At 34.4% G+C, this 17,473-nt stretch overlaps 2 protein-coding genes across 2 annotated transcripts in view; both read right to left on the reverse strand.

Annotated features, from left to right (window-relative positions):
- The window catches only part of LOC136172175 (NKG2-A/NKG2-B type II integral membrane protein-like), a 72,093-nt gene that overhangs the window by 10,931 nt on the left and 43,689 nt on the right, over positions 1–17,473 (reverse strand). The gene's annotated exons all lie outside the window — the stretch shown is intronic.
- LOC136159815 (NKG2-A/NKG2-B type II integral membrane protein-like) lies at positions 5,576–14,694 on the reverse strand. The gene is made up of 6 exons (XM_065922481.1): positions 14,496–14,694; positions 14,009–14,107; positions 13,479–13,532; positions 12,810–12,961; positions 6,006–6,106; positions 5,576–5,693 (listed from the first exon to the last, which is right to left on the reverse strand). The coding sequence occupies exons 1-6, from the start codon at positions 14,680–14,682 to the stop codon at positions 5,576–5,578; spliced, it is 711 nt and encodes a 236-aa protein (XP_065778553.1). The 5' UTR covers positions 14,683–14,694.

The following is a 17,473-nucleotide window of genomic DNA, read 5'->3' on the forward strand; positions in this document are numbered from 1 at the left end:
AGTCCTGAATATTCATTGGAAGGACTGATGCTGTAGCTGAAACTCCATACTTTGGCCCCCTGATGGGAGGAACTGACTCTGTTCCTCATTGGAAAAGACAGTGATGCTGGGAAAGATTGAAGGTGGGAGAGGGGGGACAACAGAGGATGAGATGGTTGGATGGTGTCACCGAGTCGATGGACATGAGTTTGACCAAGCTCTGGGAGTTGGTGATGGACAGGGAAGCCTGGCATGCTGTGGTCCATGGGGTTGCAAAGAGTTGGACAAGACTGAGTGACTGAACTGAAGTGAAACGTGACAAAACCATTATGGTTTTTACGGATGTTAAACAGACAGTAAAGCTGTATTATGAAGCCATTTTACTATCTGTATGAAATAGAATGTCTAGAAAGTGCAAATTACCAAATGTAGTACAACAACTATGAACCTGTATAACCTTAACATGTGTTAAATATATTAAGTTCACTGTGTAAACCTTCCTGCAAAAAATTCTAAGAGCTCTAATGGTAACAGTAGTGAATAATAACACTTAAAACCATGCCAGGTCTTCCACCATAAAACAGAGACTTCCATAGAGCCTTGATAACAAAACATGTCAAGTTACACAATAGTAATGGATTCAGTCCAAACTCTGTGATAATGGATAAAGAAAACCAATCTAGTCTAAATATGATATATGCAGTGATTTTTCAAAGAAGGAAAATACAGAATGATTTTTGTTGTTTTACTTCAGGAATGCATAATTGGTCAACATTGAAGGAAAGAGATATTTCAAAAACATTTAAAATTTTTCTCATTCTATTGAAAGGAAAATAGTAAAATGGTAACATGACTGATTGCATATAAAACCTACAGGAAAATTATGAATAATATGGAATTGCTTTCATGTTTCAAAGGTATATGAAAAACCCCAAAAAACACCTCCTATTTGATCATGAAATATTGAATTATTTCCCCCTAGTATAGGAAGGATACTTATAAGACCTTTACTGCACCATCTGTTCAACATTGGAAATAAAAGCCAATTGGGTAAAAATAAATCAAAATCAAGAAAAACAGGAAAGAATAACAAGCAAAGAATAACAAGAAAAAGTTATTGCACCTGGAGGGAAAAAATAAAACGTGATTATTCAGAGATGCACTATCTACTTATATAAAAAATCCAGAAGAATAAGCATTTGAAATAATAAAATTAATACATATACTCAGAGAAGTGATTGGGCACAATTCTATTTGCAGCAGCAACCACCGCTACAAATTTAAGAACAAAATTGCTATTTAGAAAAGCATGGCTATGAAATGTCCATATTTGTGTGAAATTTCAATATTGGAAACTATAAAATATTATAGGGGGATTTCGTTGGTGGTCCCTTGTTTCGAATTACCTGCTTCCCAGTGCAGATATTGGCATTCGATCCCTGGTCACTGATCCAAGATCCCACATGCTGAACAGGGTCACACAAATAAACAAATAATAAAAATTGATCAATAAAATAGGGAGAATTTAAAGAAAACCTAATTAGTTGGAAGGATAAAGCATGATATTGACTGGAAGAGTCAATATTGTAAGACGATTATTTCAGAAATTATTTTAAAGATTAAATGCAGTCCCAAAGCAGTTAGTTTTTAAAAGCTTTATTGAGGTGTAATTTACAGAGCATAAAATGTATCCATTGAAAATATATGAATCCATGATTTTAAAATTATTCACAGTTTATAGCCATCACTACTATCAAAATCTAGAAAGCATTCATCACTAATCAATTTGCAATTTTTTCCTATTCCCATCTCTTCACAACCCTTAGTAATCACTAATCTACTTTTGATCTCTCTACTCCTGTTTTTGATATTACATGGAAATGTGCTCACACAATATGCAATCTTTTAGAAGTTTGAATGCCATAGACATACTGTTGAGCAAAAAAACTGAGACACAAAAGTATTGATACCTATATTTTGGAATGTGTGTATGATATTTCAATGGGTTTTCCCAGGTGGCCCTCGTGGTAAAGAAACTGCCTTTCAATGCAGGAGATGAGGGTTTGATCCCTGGGTCAGGAAGATCCTCCAGGGAATATGAAATGCTAGCCCACTCCGGTAGTCTTTTTAAAAAATTAGTTAATTAATTTTAATTGGAGGATAATTACCTTAAAATATTGTGGTATTTTTCTCATACATCAACATGAATCAGCCATGGGTGCACGTGTGTTACCCCATCCAAGAACCACCCCTCCCACCTTCCTTCCTGCCCCACCCCTCTGGGTTGTCCCAGAGCACCAGCTCTGAGTGTCCTGCTTCATACATCCATCTTGCACTGGTCATCTATTTTATATATGGTAATATACATGTTTCAATGCTATTCTCTCAAATCATCCCACCCTCGCCTTCTCCCACATACTCCAAAAGTCTGTTCTTTATATCTGTGTGTCTTTTGTTGCCTTGCATATAGGATCGTTGTTACCTTCTCTCTAAAGTCCATATATATGCATTAACATAGTGTATTGATGGTTCTCTTTCTGATTTAGTTCCCTCTGTATAACAGGCGCAGTTTCATCCACCTCATTAGAACTGATTCAAATGCTGGGAAAACCGGTCAACCATATGTTAAAGGATGAAACTAGAACACTTTCTAACACAATAAACAAAGATAAACTCAAAATGGATTTAAGATCTAAATTTAACACCAGAAACTATTAAAACTCTTAGAGGAAAACAGAGGCATAACACCCTCTGACATAAATCACAAAAAGACCCACCTTGCAGAGTAATGGAAATAAAAACAAAAATACAAATAGGACCTAGTGAAACTTAAAAGCTTTTGCACAGTGAATGTGCAAAGAAACACCAACATTAAGAAGAAGCAAAGACATGAAATGAACAGCTTGATCTTCCACTTCACAGATCCTCAAAAAGAAGAACAAGGACCAAAGTTAATCGATGGAAGGAAATAACAAAGATTGAAGGGGAAAGAAATAGAGACAGAAAAACAATATGAAAGATCAATGAAACTAAGAGCAAACAGAAAACTTGAAAAATACATTATAAATCATATTTCCAAGCATATTCACATAGCATATAGTAGTGGTGTCACTGCATTAGCCTCTAGACAGGTTGACAACTGGGCGCTTGGAAGGTGGGTGCTATGCTTAATTGTTCCGTCGTGTCTGACTCTTCGTGACCCCATGAACTGTAGCCTGCTGTGCTCCTCTGTCCATGGGGATTCTCCAGGTAAGAATATGAATGAATTTTCAAAATTTTATAAGAATTACTAGATAAATAAATAACCAAATATCTGTCTTGTGAGATATTGAGTGCCTTATATGCTTACTTAACAAATGAAATAAAACAAAACAAAGTAGAAATCCAAGCTTGCGTCACAAGAAATTAAAAATGAAAAAGGTAAAATTAGGTGAAATTAAAACCAAATGAAGTAGAAGAAAGGAAGCAATAATTAGTGCAAAATCAAGACAAAGGACAAAATTGCAATATGGAGAAACAACAAGGCCAAATGTATTCTTATTGAATATATTTAATAAAATGGATAAAAGACTGCTGAAAAAAATTGAAAAGGGGGAATTTCCAGTTGGTTCAGTGGTAAAGACTCCATGCGTCCACTGCTGATGGCCCAAGTTCAATACCTGTTTGGGGAAGTAAGACCCAAAAGCCATGAGGTGAGGCAAAAATACTTTTTTTTTTTTTTTTAAAGAGGAATAAAATCTTTTACATGTATACTAAATAAAGGGATAATGTATAGTTTTTACAGATATTAAACAGATAAAAAGCAATATTATGAATACATTTTAGTGTCCATATAAAATAGAAAAATCCTGAAATCCAAATCACCAAAATAAAGCACAGCAAATAGAAACCTGAGTAAACCTAACATATATTGTAAAACATTAAGTTCATTATATAAATCTTTCTACAAAATAGTTCTAGATGCTCAGATGGCATTGGTAGTGAATAATAACACTTAAAAATGTAGCAGTGCTCTTTCGCAAAGTTTCAGGTAAAAGAAAAAGAGAAAAACTTCCTAATAATAGGTTTTGTAACAACCTGTCAAGTACGTGACATAACTGAAAACTCAGTTAAAACTCTTTGTGAATGTAGATGAAGAAAAATAGCTTAATCTAGATATAGCATATGCATTGATTTTTTAAGAAAACGGGCAACACAGATGGTCACTGTGATTTTATTTCAGAAGTGCAAGATTGGTTTAATATTGGTTTAATGGAAGAAATAAAGGTAATTTACTTCATAATCATTATACAAAGAAAACATTTAACATTCTAAATGATGGAAAATAATGCAAATGTAACATCAACTTCAATTGATTATAAAATTAGTTTGAAAAATGAGAATCTTATGGTTTCACATGAGAAACATATGATGAAAAAAACCTTAAGATAAATCTCATATTTAAGGATGAAATATTGAAATCTCTTCCTTGACTAAGAAGAGATAGATACAGAATCTTTATTGTACCTTCCATTCAGCTTTGGAAATTAAATTGTAGCCTATGAAAATAAGTCAAGAAAAAAAATAATTGCACCTGAAAAAAAGACATGAACAACTATTTTATATATACTAATCTCATATAAAATCCATAAGAATAAATATTTGAAATGATAGACTTAATACAAATAGTCAGAGAAATTATTGACTAAAAGGCCAACATGTAAACCTTAATATATTACTCTTTACTGCACCAAAAATTACTAAAATTTTTAAAATAAGAGTGTCATTTACAAAATCATGACTATGAAACACCCAAGTATATTTAACATCTCAAAATAGAGAAACACAAAATCTGACAGGGAAAAGTTAAAGAAAACCTAACTCATGGAAAGATAAAGCATTTTGACTGTAACAGCCAATATTTTAAAGATGACTCTTTTTACAAATTATTTTAAATATTAATTGCAGTCCCAAGAAGTTTTTATATTAAAGAGATTTATTGAGGTACATTTACACACCATAAAATCCATCTATTTAAACTATATAAATCAGTGATTTTAAATATGTTCACAGTTTATAACCATCGCCACTATCAATATCTAGAAAATATTCATCACTGATCAAGTAGGGGTCATTTCCTTTCTCATCTCCCCACAGCTCTTGGTAATTGCTACTTTTGGTCCTTGTTCTCAAATATCAAATTTTTTGATATTTCATGCAAACAGACTCAGAAAATGTGACATTTTAGAAAGTTTGAAAGCCATAAACATATTGTTGAGTAAAAAAGTCCAGACACAAAAGGAGTGATATCTATACTTTTTGGTGTGCATATTATATTTCAACAGTGTTTTTAAAATTAATTTATTTTCTATTGAAGTTAATTTTTTTGAATTTTTATTTTTTTATTTTATTTTGAACCTTTACCTTTATGTTTATTTTGAATTTTTATTGAAGGAATTTTTATTGAAGGAATTTACAGAATTTTGATGTTTTCTTTCAACGGTTTTTGAAAACATTATTAAAACATATAACATAATTCATTTCAAAATTATGTAATCATAACAATATTTCATTTTCATAAAAGATAAAGTTACTTAACAGCATCCAAACTCCCTTTTTAATTCTCAAGCTTATGCTTGCAATTATATACATTTGGAGTCTGACAGTCTTCTGCTTTTATGCCCCATGAGGATAGTACAGCACACTTATGTTCATCAGGTGAATAGTCTGTTATACTGTTATAAGAAAAATGCATAATTCTGTTATATTTTATGAAGACAACTCATGAAGCAATAGTATTTCTATGTAACTGTAATAAAAGATTTTGAAAATGGGTAATGATGTTTTTAAGAAAATTTCAGTAAGAGTTTGTTATTAGGAAAATGGGCTACAGAGTAGCCTATTTTTGAACATTTATATCAACATTTTATTAACTTTCAACATCTTCTTCAGCTTTCTATATTCTATTGTATTCATATTATTATATTCATATTATTAATATTTCTTTATTTTTCCTCTTCTATATAGCATTCATTTTAAAAACTTACTTTAGTTTGAAAATTGAACCGTTTTGCCACATCCATGGTTGACCACGACCTTCACGAAAGACTGGAATCCACGATATAATTGATAGGGACATCAGAAATTTCTAGCCCAAAATAAAGAATTTTCAGTTAAATATCATTATGAAAAATTTTTATTAATTTTTTAAATGCAAGTCAAAAGATGAATTCTTTCATAGGCTCTTTAGTTCTTTAAACAAAATGAGTATGTTAGATTTTACATCTAACACTATAATACATAAAAGTTGACTACACCAAAGCCTTGGACTGTGTGGATCACAACTGTGGAAAATTCTTAAAGAGATTGGAATATCAGAGAAATTGATATTTCTTACCTGCTTTACCACCCTCCTGAGAAATCCGTATGCAGGCCAAGAAGCAACGGTAAGAATCAGACATCGAAAAACAGACTGGATCCAAATAAGGAAAGAAGTATGTCAAAGCTGTATACTGTCACCCTGCTTATTTAACTTATATGCAGAGGACGTCATATGAAATGGCAAACTGAATGAAGCACAAGCTGGAATCAAGATTGCCGGGAGAAATCTCAATAACCTCAGATATGCAGATGACACCCTCCCCTCCATGGCAGAAAGTGAAGAGGAACTGAATAGCCTCGTGATGAAAGTGAAACAAGAGTGAAAAAGCTGTTTTGAAACTCAACATTTGGAAAACTAAGATCATGGCATCTGGGTCTATCACTTTATGGTAAATAGATGGGGAAACAATGGAAACAGTTACAGACTTTATTTTCTTTGGCTCCAAAATCACTGCAGACTGTGACTGCAGCCCTGAAATTAACACTTGCTCCTTGGAAGAAAAGCTATGACCAACCTAGACAGCATATTAAAAGCAGAGACATTGCCGACAAAGGTCCGTCTAGTCAAAACTATGATTTTTCCAGTAGTCATATATGGATGTGAGAGTTGAACCATAAGGAAAGCTGAGTGCTGAGGAACTGATGCTTTTGATCTGTGGTGTTGGAGAAGACTCTTGAGAGTCCCTTGGACTACAAGGAGATCAAACCAGTCAAGCTTAAAGGAAATCAGCCCTGAATATTCATTGGAAAGACTGATGCTGAAGTTGAAACTCCAATACTTTTGTCACTTGCTGTGAAGAAATGATTCATTGGAAAAGACCCTGATGCTGGGAAAGATTGAAGGCAGGAGAAAAGGATGACAGGGGATGAGATGGTTGGATGGCAAACTCAATGAACGTGAGATTGAGCAAGCTCCAGGAGATGGTGATGGATAGGGAAGCCTGGCATGCTGCAGTCCATGGGGTCTCAGAGTTGGACTTGACTGATCGACTGAACTGAACTGAACTTAGTTCTTTGAATAGAATGAGCATGTTAAATTCCAAATGTAATACTAAAATCAAAAAAGTTGTAAGTTGGAATTTTTAATATTGTAATAAATATTAACCATGTCTGTACTTTTGATTCAAAATTAATTCAAACATTTATACTTACCAGTTCCGCGGTTTTCTAATGTTAATGAGGAATTTATTTATTTATTTATTTATTTTTTTTAATATTATTTTATTAGTTGGAGGCCAATCACTTTACAACATTTCAGTGGGTTTTGTCATACATTGACATGAATCAGCCATATAGTTACATGTATTCCCCATCCCGATCCCCCCTCCCACCTCCCTCCCCACCCGACTCCTCAGGGTCCTCCCAGTGCACCAGGCCCGAGCACCTGACTCATGTATCCCACCTGGGCTGGTGGTCCGTTTCACCATAGATAATATACATGCTGTTCTTTCAAAACATCCCACCCTCACGTTCTCCCCCAGAGTTCAAAAGTCTGTTCTGTATTTCTGTGTCTCTTTTTCTGTTTTGCATATAGGGTTATTGCCACCATCTATCTAAATTCCGTATATATGTGTTAGTATACTGTAATGTTCTTTATCTTTCTGACTTACTTCACTCTGTATAATGGGCTCCAGTTTCATCCATCTCATTAGAACTGATTCAAATGAATTCTTTTTAACGGCTGAGTAATATTCCATGGTGTATATGTACCACAGCTTCCTTATCCATTCATCTGCTGATGGGCATCTAGGTTGCTTCCATGTCCTGGCTATTATAAACAGTGCTGCGATGAACATTGGGGTGCACGTGTCTCTTTCAGATCTGGATTCCTCAGTGTGTATGCCCAGAAGTGGTATTGCTGGGTCATATGGCAGTTCTATTTCCAGTTTTTTAAGAAATCTCCACACTGTTTTCCATAGTGGCTGTACTAGTTTGCATTCCCACCAACAGTGTAAGAGGGTTCCCTTTTCTCCACACCCTCTCCAGCATTTATTGCTTGTAGACTTTTGGATAGCAGCCATCCTGACTGGCGTGTAATGGTACCTCATTGTGGTTTTGATTTGCATTTCTCTGATGATGAGTGATGTTGAGCATCTTTTCATGTGTTTGTTAGCCATCTGTATGTCTTCTTTGGAGAAATGTCTGTTTAGTTCTTTGGCCCATTTTTTGATTGGGTCGTTTATTTTTCTGGAATTGAGCTTCAGGAGTTGCTTGTATATTTTTGAGATTAATCCTTTGTCTGTTTCCTCATTTGTTATTATTTTCTCCCAATCTGAGGGCTGTCTTTTCACCTTACTTATAGTTTCCTTTGTTGTGCAAAAGCATTTAATTTTCATTAAGTCCCATTTGTTTATTTTTGCTTTTATTTCCAATATTCTGGGAGGTGGGTCATAGAAGATCTTGCTGTGATTTATGTCGGAGAGTGTTTTGCCTATGTTCTCCTCTAGGAGTTTTATAGTTTCTGGTCTTACATTTAGATCTTTAATCCATTTTGAGTTTATTTTTGTGTATGGTGTTAGGAAGTGTTCTAGTTTCATTCTTTTACAAGTGGTTAACCAGTTTTCCCAGCACCACTTGTTAAAGAGATTGTCTTTTTTCCATTGTATATCCTTGCCTCCTTTGTCAAAGATAAGCTGTCCATAGGTTCGTGGATTTATCTCTGGGCTTTCTATTCTGTTCCATTGATCTATATTTCTGTCTTTGTGCCAGTACCATACTGTCTTGATGACTGTGGCTTTGTAGTAGAGTCTGAAGTCAGGCAGGTTGATTCCTCCAGTTCCATTCTTCTTTCTCAAGATTACTTTGGCTATTCGAGGTTTTTTGTATTTCCATACAAATTGTGAAATTATTTGTTCTAATTCTGTGAAAAATACCGTTGGTAGCTTGATAGGGATTGCATTGAATCTATAGATTGCTTTGGGTAGAATAGCCATTTTGACAATATTGATTCTTCCAATCCATGAACACGGTATGTTTCTCCAACTGTTTGTGTCCTCTTTGATTTCTTTCATCAGTGTTTTATAGTTTTCTATGTATAGGTCTTTTGTTTCTTTAGGTAGATATACTCCTAAGTATTTTATTCTTTTTGTTGCAATGGTGAATGGTATTGTTTCCTTAATTTCTCTTTCTGTTTTTTCATTGTTAGTGTATAGGAATGCAAGGGATTTCTGTGTGTTAATTTTATATCCTGCAACTTTACTATATTCATTAATTAGCTCTAGTAATTTTCTGGTAGAGTCTTTAGGGTTTTCTATGTAGAGGATCATGTCATCTGCAAACAGCGAGAGTTTCACTTCTTCTTTTCCTATCTGGATTCCTTTTATGTCTTTTTCTGCTCTGATTGCTGTGGCCAAAACTTCCAACACTATGTTGAATAGTAGTGGTGAGAGTGGGCATCCTTGTCTTGTTCCTGATTTCAGAGGAAATGCTTTCAATTTTTCACCATTGAGGGTGATGCTTGCTGTGGGTTTGTCATATATAGCTTTTATTATGTTGAGGTATGTTCCTTCTATTCCTGCTTTCTGGAGAGTTTTAATCATAAATGAGTGTTGAATTTTGTCAAAGGCTTTCTCTGCATCTATTGAGATAATCATATGTTTTTTATCTTTCAATTTGTTAATGTGGTGTATTACGTTGATCGATTTGCGGATATTAAAGAATCCTTGCATTCCTGGGATAAAGCCCACTTGGTCATGGTGTATGATTTTTTTAATATGTTGTTGGATTCTGTTTGCTAGAATTTTGTTAAGGATTTTTGCATCTATGTTCATCAGTGATATTGGCCTGTAGTTTTCTTTTTTTGTGGCATCTTTGTCTGGTTTTGGAATTAGGGTGATGGTGGCCTCATAGAATGAGTTTGGAAGTTTACCTTCTTCTGCAATTTTCTGGAAGAGTTTGAGTAAGATAGGTGTTAGCTCTTCTCTAAATTTTTGGTAGAATTCAGCTGTGAAGCCATCTGGTCCTGGGCTTTTGTTTGCTGGAAGATTTTTGATTACAGTTTCGATTTCCTTGCTTGTGATGGCTCTGTTAAGATCTTCTATTTCTTCCTGGTTCAGTTTTGGAAAGTTATACTTTTCTAAGAATTTGTCCATTTCATCCAAGTTGTCCATTTTATTGGCATAGAGCTGCTGGTAGTAGTCTCTTATGATCCTTTGTATTTCAGTGTTGTCTGTTGTGATCTCACCCTTTTCATTTCTTATTTTGTTAATTTGGTTCTTCTCTCTTTGTTTCTTAATGAGTCTTGCTAATGGTTTGTCAATTTTGTTTATTTTTTCAAAAAACCAGCTTTTAGCTTTGTTGATTTTTGCTATGGTCTCTTTAGTTTCTTTTGCATTTATTTCTGCCCTAATTTTTAAGATTTCTTTCCTTCTGCTAACCCTGGGGTTCTTCATTTCTTCCTTCTCTAATTGTTTTAGGTGTAGAGTTAGGTTATTTATTTGGCTTTTTTCTTGTTTCTTGATGTGTGCCTGTAATGCTATGAACAGGAATTTATTTTTTTGAGGACCATTTAATAAAGGGAGTATTTACAAAGATATGAATTAGTTGTACATATCCCACAAAAGAATACACTTAGTGTATCAACTTGGGTATATTGAAGCTGTGAATTGTGTCTAACATTAAGCCTAAGGGATAAGAAGGTGGAGTAATTGAATAGAATATGTGCAGTAAGGAAAATTCTGATTCATGTAATTTAGTTTTTACTCATGTCAATATTAACATAACAAGGCTTTAAATAAGTATTAAGATGCTGTGATGTTCTTTTTTCTGATACTGTGAGTATATCATTGCATTTCTCTACTATGATACATTCCTCAGAATTTCAGTTTTAGAAGAAAATTAAGGGAATGAAATGGAGAAAATAAGTGGCATGAGAGCTGAAGATTTAGTTTTCTGAGTCTGACACCATTCTTTGACTAGATAAACCCCAAAGCAGTCTATTTCTGTGGAATCCAGTGGACGAGACAAGGGGTCAGAGAATCACTTCTCTCAGCTACTCACTGCTCAGTTCACCTGTAGATACGGGAACTAATGAAAGACACAAGAAAGCAGAACCCTGAATGGTGGGAAGAGAAAAGTGAAGAGGTTTGAGACTATCCAGCAGCCCTAATCCTCTGTAATCTCTAATCACTTCTCCATGATGAGAGAACAAGGTGGGAGGTGCGGGAACAATAATTATGGGCATCTTGTATAGGGGACTTGATGAAAGTGAAAGAGGAGAGTGAAAAAGTTGGCTTAAGGCTCAACATTCAGAAAACTAAGATCATGGCATCTGGTCCCATCTCTTCATGGGAAATAGATGGGGAAAGAGTGGAAACAGTGTCAGACTTTATTTTTCTGGACTCCAAAATCACTGCAGATGGTGATTGCAGCCATGAAATTAAAAGACACTTACTCCTTGGAAGGAAAGTTATGACCAACCTAGATAGCATATTAAAAAGCAGAGACATTATTTTGCCAACAAATGTCTGTCTAGTCAAGGCTATGGTTTTTCCAGTGGTCATGTATGGATGTGAGAGTTGGACTGTGAAGAAAGCTGAACGCCAAAGAATTGATGCTTTTGAACTGTGGTGTTGGAGAAGACTCTTGAGAGTCCCTTGCACTGCAAGGAGATCCAACTAGTCCATCCTGAAGGAGATCAGTCTTGGCTGTTCATTGGAAGAACTGATGCTGAAGCTGAAACCCAATACTTTGGCCACCTGATGCAAAGAGTTGACTCATTGGAAAAGACCCTGATACTGGGAGGGACTAGAGTCAGGAGAAGGGGATGACAAAGGATGAGATGGCTGGATGGCATCAACAACTCGATGCACATGAGTTTGAGTAAACTCCGGGGGTTGGTGATGGACAGGGAGGCCTGGCGTGCTGTGATTCATAGGGTCGCAAAGAGTTGGACATGACTGAGTGAGTGAGTTGAACTGACTGTATAGGGGACGACAGAGGATGAGATGGTTGGATGGCATCACTGACACAATGGGCATGGGTTTGGGTGGACTCCGGGAGTTGGTTATGGACAGGGAGGCCTGGCGTGCTACAGTTCATGAGGTCGCAAAGAGGCAGACTCGACTGAGTGACTGAACTGAACCGTATCCTCCCCACCATCAGATAAAGTGACCCGGGCCTCTAACTTCCCAACACCCAGTGCCTAACCTCACTGTAGGAGGGGGCACAGGTCAGCCTTTCCTCCTGTGTTGAGAGAATCCTGTGGGCAACACAGGTGAGCCTTACAAGGTGACCCATCAGAACACCTGCTGACAAGGAGCAGAAGAACTGGAAATCACCAGAAATGTGCATTAATGGTTTAAAATGAAAATAAAGTATCATAAAGTCATATTCCATTGTTTAATGGAATATTAAGAGATCTTAAAATAAGCAAACTACAAATATGTACAAAAACACAAGTGAACTTTAGCAAATATAAAATTGACTGAATCAAGCCTTTAATAAAGTGTTTGAAATGCTTAATATCTTACCATTTCCTCTTCATTATCTATGTAAATCAGAGTAGAATTCTCAGTAGAGCAGGACATCAAACTCCCATTCAATGTTTCTTTTTCCAAACTAATAGAATAGCAATTGTTGGAATATGTAAACCACTCTTTTGGACAACAACCACAATGAAATTCTGGAGAAAGATTATGAATTACTATTCAAAGGCAATTTGAATTTTAAAACACAAAAATTAACTTACATGTATACATAGATATAAACATGTATGTGTATATATAACATAGCTATATGCCCTCAAGGCTGGTACATATAAAGCAAATTTCACCCATACTTTCACAGCGTCAGTCTCTCATACCCCAGTTTATGTCTCTATATAAAGCAAACATATAAAAATATCTCCTCTTTACATGTCCTAAAAATCAAGAAATGAAGCTTTTATTTTAGAGTAGCAAAATTATTTGTCTTTTACCATATTACAGCAGGCAAAAATTGGAGTCAATTGCCAACAATGGATATGGTGATCATATTGCTGCATAGGGAGAAACACTCTCCCTTAATCATTATTTAGGCAAGTTTGTTGCCCGATTTTGTAATTTATCTTCTACTCCTAAATCTTTTCTTATTTTCACTAGCCTAAGATAGAGACAAAATGCAAATTGTATTTATATCGGAGCTTCAAAATCATTATGTACCTTTTTTGAGTCTTGCTATCGGAGAGGAGTTATTCTGCTCCCGTATTAGAGTAGCTACAAAATTAATCATTATAAAAATTAACATTGCTCTAAATAAATCATAATGATTTCAGTTTGTGAGTTTGAAATTCAGTTTATTGTTTAGGATTAGAGTAGTCTGGAATAAAGCTGATTTTACCAAGAAAAATTAATTGGGTAATGAAGATTTGGTGGAAAAAATATTTTAAAAACCTAAAGGAGTAGATTTTACCACCCCTTACTAATTTCAAAAATTAATTTGTGTTTCTCAATAAGATCTTTCAATCTCCTAAAGCATGCTTTTGAGTTATGAAATCAGAATATCCATATACATACTCTCTGTAATTGTCTTGTGTTGTATGTATTTCACAAATTCCATGTAACATTCTGCATTTAGTCTAACTGCATGTATTTTAATGATAGACACATTCTATAATATTGTGAAATGTTTAGAGAACTGACCATCATTAAAGTGAAAAGTTCCCTTATAGTTTTTTCAAAAATGTACTTACAGGGAGAAACAATGATCATTGTCACCACAGTGGACATGAGGACAAGGCAGATGATTCCCAGGATCCCAGCAATGAGCTTCTCTGGAGGTGATGGTGAACCTGCAGGGAGATAAAAGGAGACAGTAAGAAAGGAGTGAAGGAGTGCTGGGGACAGTTGGTTAGATTTTATATACACGAGAACCCATATGAACAGGGATTTATGGATATAAACTTGGACCCCAACCCATTTCTACCACTGTGGTCTTTAACATATATTGCATTTTCAGCGAATATAATGCTGAATGAGTTGTTGATCAAAGACTCCAAATTATAGCAATGCCACAATAAAAGTAGTCTTCCAATTTCATGTTAGAATACCGTAACCAACTTTAAGCTCCCTTCCTCAAAATGAAAAATATGTGAGCTTCTCCCCTGCTCCTCCTCCACACCTCTGCACCCCAACTGCACATCCTAGAACAGTTTCTTTGTGTGACTAGTAAGTGTTTACCTCTGGAGTGGTAGTTCTTGTCATTCTCATGAAGATTCTGAGAAGCATTTTGAAGATTTAATTCTGCATAGGTTAATTCCTGCTCAGTTATTGAACTGGAACTTTTAGAAATCTTAGGTTGCATTTGCTGTCTCTTTGAGCTCTTGACTGCCTTCAGTTCTACATAAGTTACTCCTTGGTTATTCATCTTTGCAGCTGAGTGAGGTCAAGGACCATGCTCTAAGTGAACTGAGGAATAAGTGGTGTAGATGAGATAAGAACCTTAGTATAATAAGATGGGTGGGGCAAAGAGTTTAATGTTCACTTTGCAGCTGAACAAACATAAAACCTGCTTCTAAATTCCTCAGTACTTTAAACAAGCCTTTCATGAAAGAATACTTTAAAAAACAGATATTCTGTATTTGACAATATATTATGGGTTGAAACAATGAAAAGCAATAAATTAGGGAGCAGTAAAGAAGTTTGTGGCTAATAATATCCTCACTGAAGTCAGATTCCACAGAAATATTTTAAAGTCATCATAATGCTTGTATTAAAATTAAAATGTTCTATTAACAAGGGAGATTCACCTATATTTATAGTAATTTTGAAATTTAACAATGATTTAAAGACTAAGTTCTTTAAAGATGAGGAGATAGAATGTTGGCATAAAGAACAATCTCCTGCACTAAATTACACTATTTGGTGACTGACTTTGATCAATGAAAAGGGGTGCCAAAAGGTCTTTATTTTGAATTGTTGAGGAGTTCTGAGAAATCATTAACAATTGAGGAAATGTTTCATATTTTGTAAAATGTCACATGACACACTAATCATATATAAACTAAACAATATGAAAAGTAAAACAACAGAAAAAGACTAAAAAATACTTACTTTACAAAAGTTGTTGATAAGTGATTTAATGGCTAATATTTGAACCTACAAAATGAAAAACAGGTATAGGTCATTTATGGAAGACACCGTTGGTTCAAACTTTCAGAAAGATCCTATAGATGTGAAAGTTAGTAAAGGTCATTTTAGTTGTATAAGTGATGGTGATTACTTATGAAATCCAGATAACATAACAATAATTCAGACAGCTGATACAGTAGTCAGAAATATCTGGAAATGAATTGCAGCTTTTAAATTGACAAAATGTGACCTTCAAAAAGTTATTTAGTATCTAGTATCATATTATAATCTAAAATGGAAATAAGGTTATGTAATATATAGTGCATGTAACATTGAGCACTCAACCTGGCACTTATAAGTTCTCAATAAATATCAGTTTTAATTATTATTTTAGTCATCATTTTTATGGTACTATTTCTGATTTTTATCAGTTAGTATCTTTAATTAGCATATCATTTATATGAAGTTTGATTTTTTTAAAAAATGTTTTCATTACCTACAATTAAGTTTAAATTAGCCTTTAGGAAGTTACCTCAATTTGATTTTTATTAAAAATTTATATTGTTGCATTCAATCTAATACATGTATGAGGAATTATGTTTGGCCTTTTCTATACAATGAATTCCTTTCCAAGAATCTATTTATAAAGTTTGAGCACAAATATATTAACATATTATTGTACAAAAAACTTACCTTCTACTGATCATAAAATCCAAAACTAAGTGTTCCCTGTCATGAGGTCTTTGGGTTCCACTTAATATTATAAACAAACCCATTCATGCCGTGTGTATGCACTTGAGTAACATTCTACAGACAATAATTTTAATATTTGGAGAAATGGTCCATCATATTTGATATCTTATTATTGCTTTTTACTTCAAATTGTTTTTTAAAAAATCAATATTCTACTTTGATTTTGCCATATATAAACTGTACTTCAGTTGCATCACATTTAACATTCGTTAGTTCCCAAGTGTGATGGTCTAATAGAGAGACAAGAGAGGAGAGACACATACCTTCTGTTGGCCAGAAAGTTGTGCATCCTTTAGTAGGGAGGTCAGGTTACTGTCATAAAAGAGGCCTGGCCATAGCTGGATAACAAAAGGAGAAATTTAAAAACATAAATCCAGGACAAGAATAAGCAATGTCTGTGACTTTCACAGACTACGCTCTGAAGGCTCAGAGTGAAGCAAGAGTGGAAAAAGTTGATTTGTCATCAATGTGTCACTTCAAGTTTGAACAGGAAATTCTCACACTTAGGCTATTTGAAGAGAGTGTAGCTCATCACACACCTCCAGAAAATAGGAGACTTTGGGCTGCATTTAACAGCACAAATGGATCTCTAAGTGTGTTATTTATATTTTCCATTTTTAAATGCCTCTGAGAAATTGTTATCATATTCTATAAGATCTGAGGAGGTGGAGGTTTAATCACCTATACAGGTATCTTGTTTTCATCTCAGTCACATACACTGAAAACTTAGAATACCTCAAGTTTTACTTTTAAAACTAGGTTGCTAAATCTTGGCAGTGGATACACCTTTCCTTCACATGCATTGTTATTTCACTTCTATTGTCATAGAAAAAGTTCTAAAAATCAATTCCATTTTCAACAGGTATTTAAGGATATTTGTCACTAATTATTCTGCAGAATTGCTACATTTCCAACCATATTGTGTCTGGAACAAAGGCCATCATCTTCAAAATATCACTTCTTTTCTCTGCCCTAGTTCTTATATTCAGTTTTATTCTTAGGAAATAAAAAATTTAATCTCCAGACTTTCTCTGACAAAAACATATGCCCTTGAAAGAACAAACTAAGAACACTATATTCAAAAGTTGAAATATTAAATAAATAGTTATTATGTCATTCATGAATTCATCCTCTAATCATGAGTAGTTGGATTTTACTAGGAATATTTGATGTAACAACATAGATTCAAGTACTACTATACAGTTCAAGAAAAGATAATTTTTAAAAATATCAGCTAATCAAACAATGGCAAGGAGATGAAGAGAAGACTTAAACCACAAGATAAATAGAACATTCAAATGAAAATGACAAGAAATGTCATGTAACAAGGCTCA

Source organism: Muntiacus reevesi, chromosome 1, assembly GCF_963930625.1.
Source record: "Muntiacus reevesi chromosome 1, mMunRee1.1, whole genome shotgun sequence".
NCBI lineage: Eukaryota > Metazoa > Chordata > Mammalia > Artiodactyla > Cervidae > Muntiacus > Muntiacus reevesi.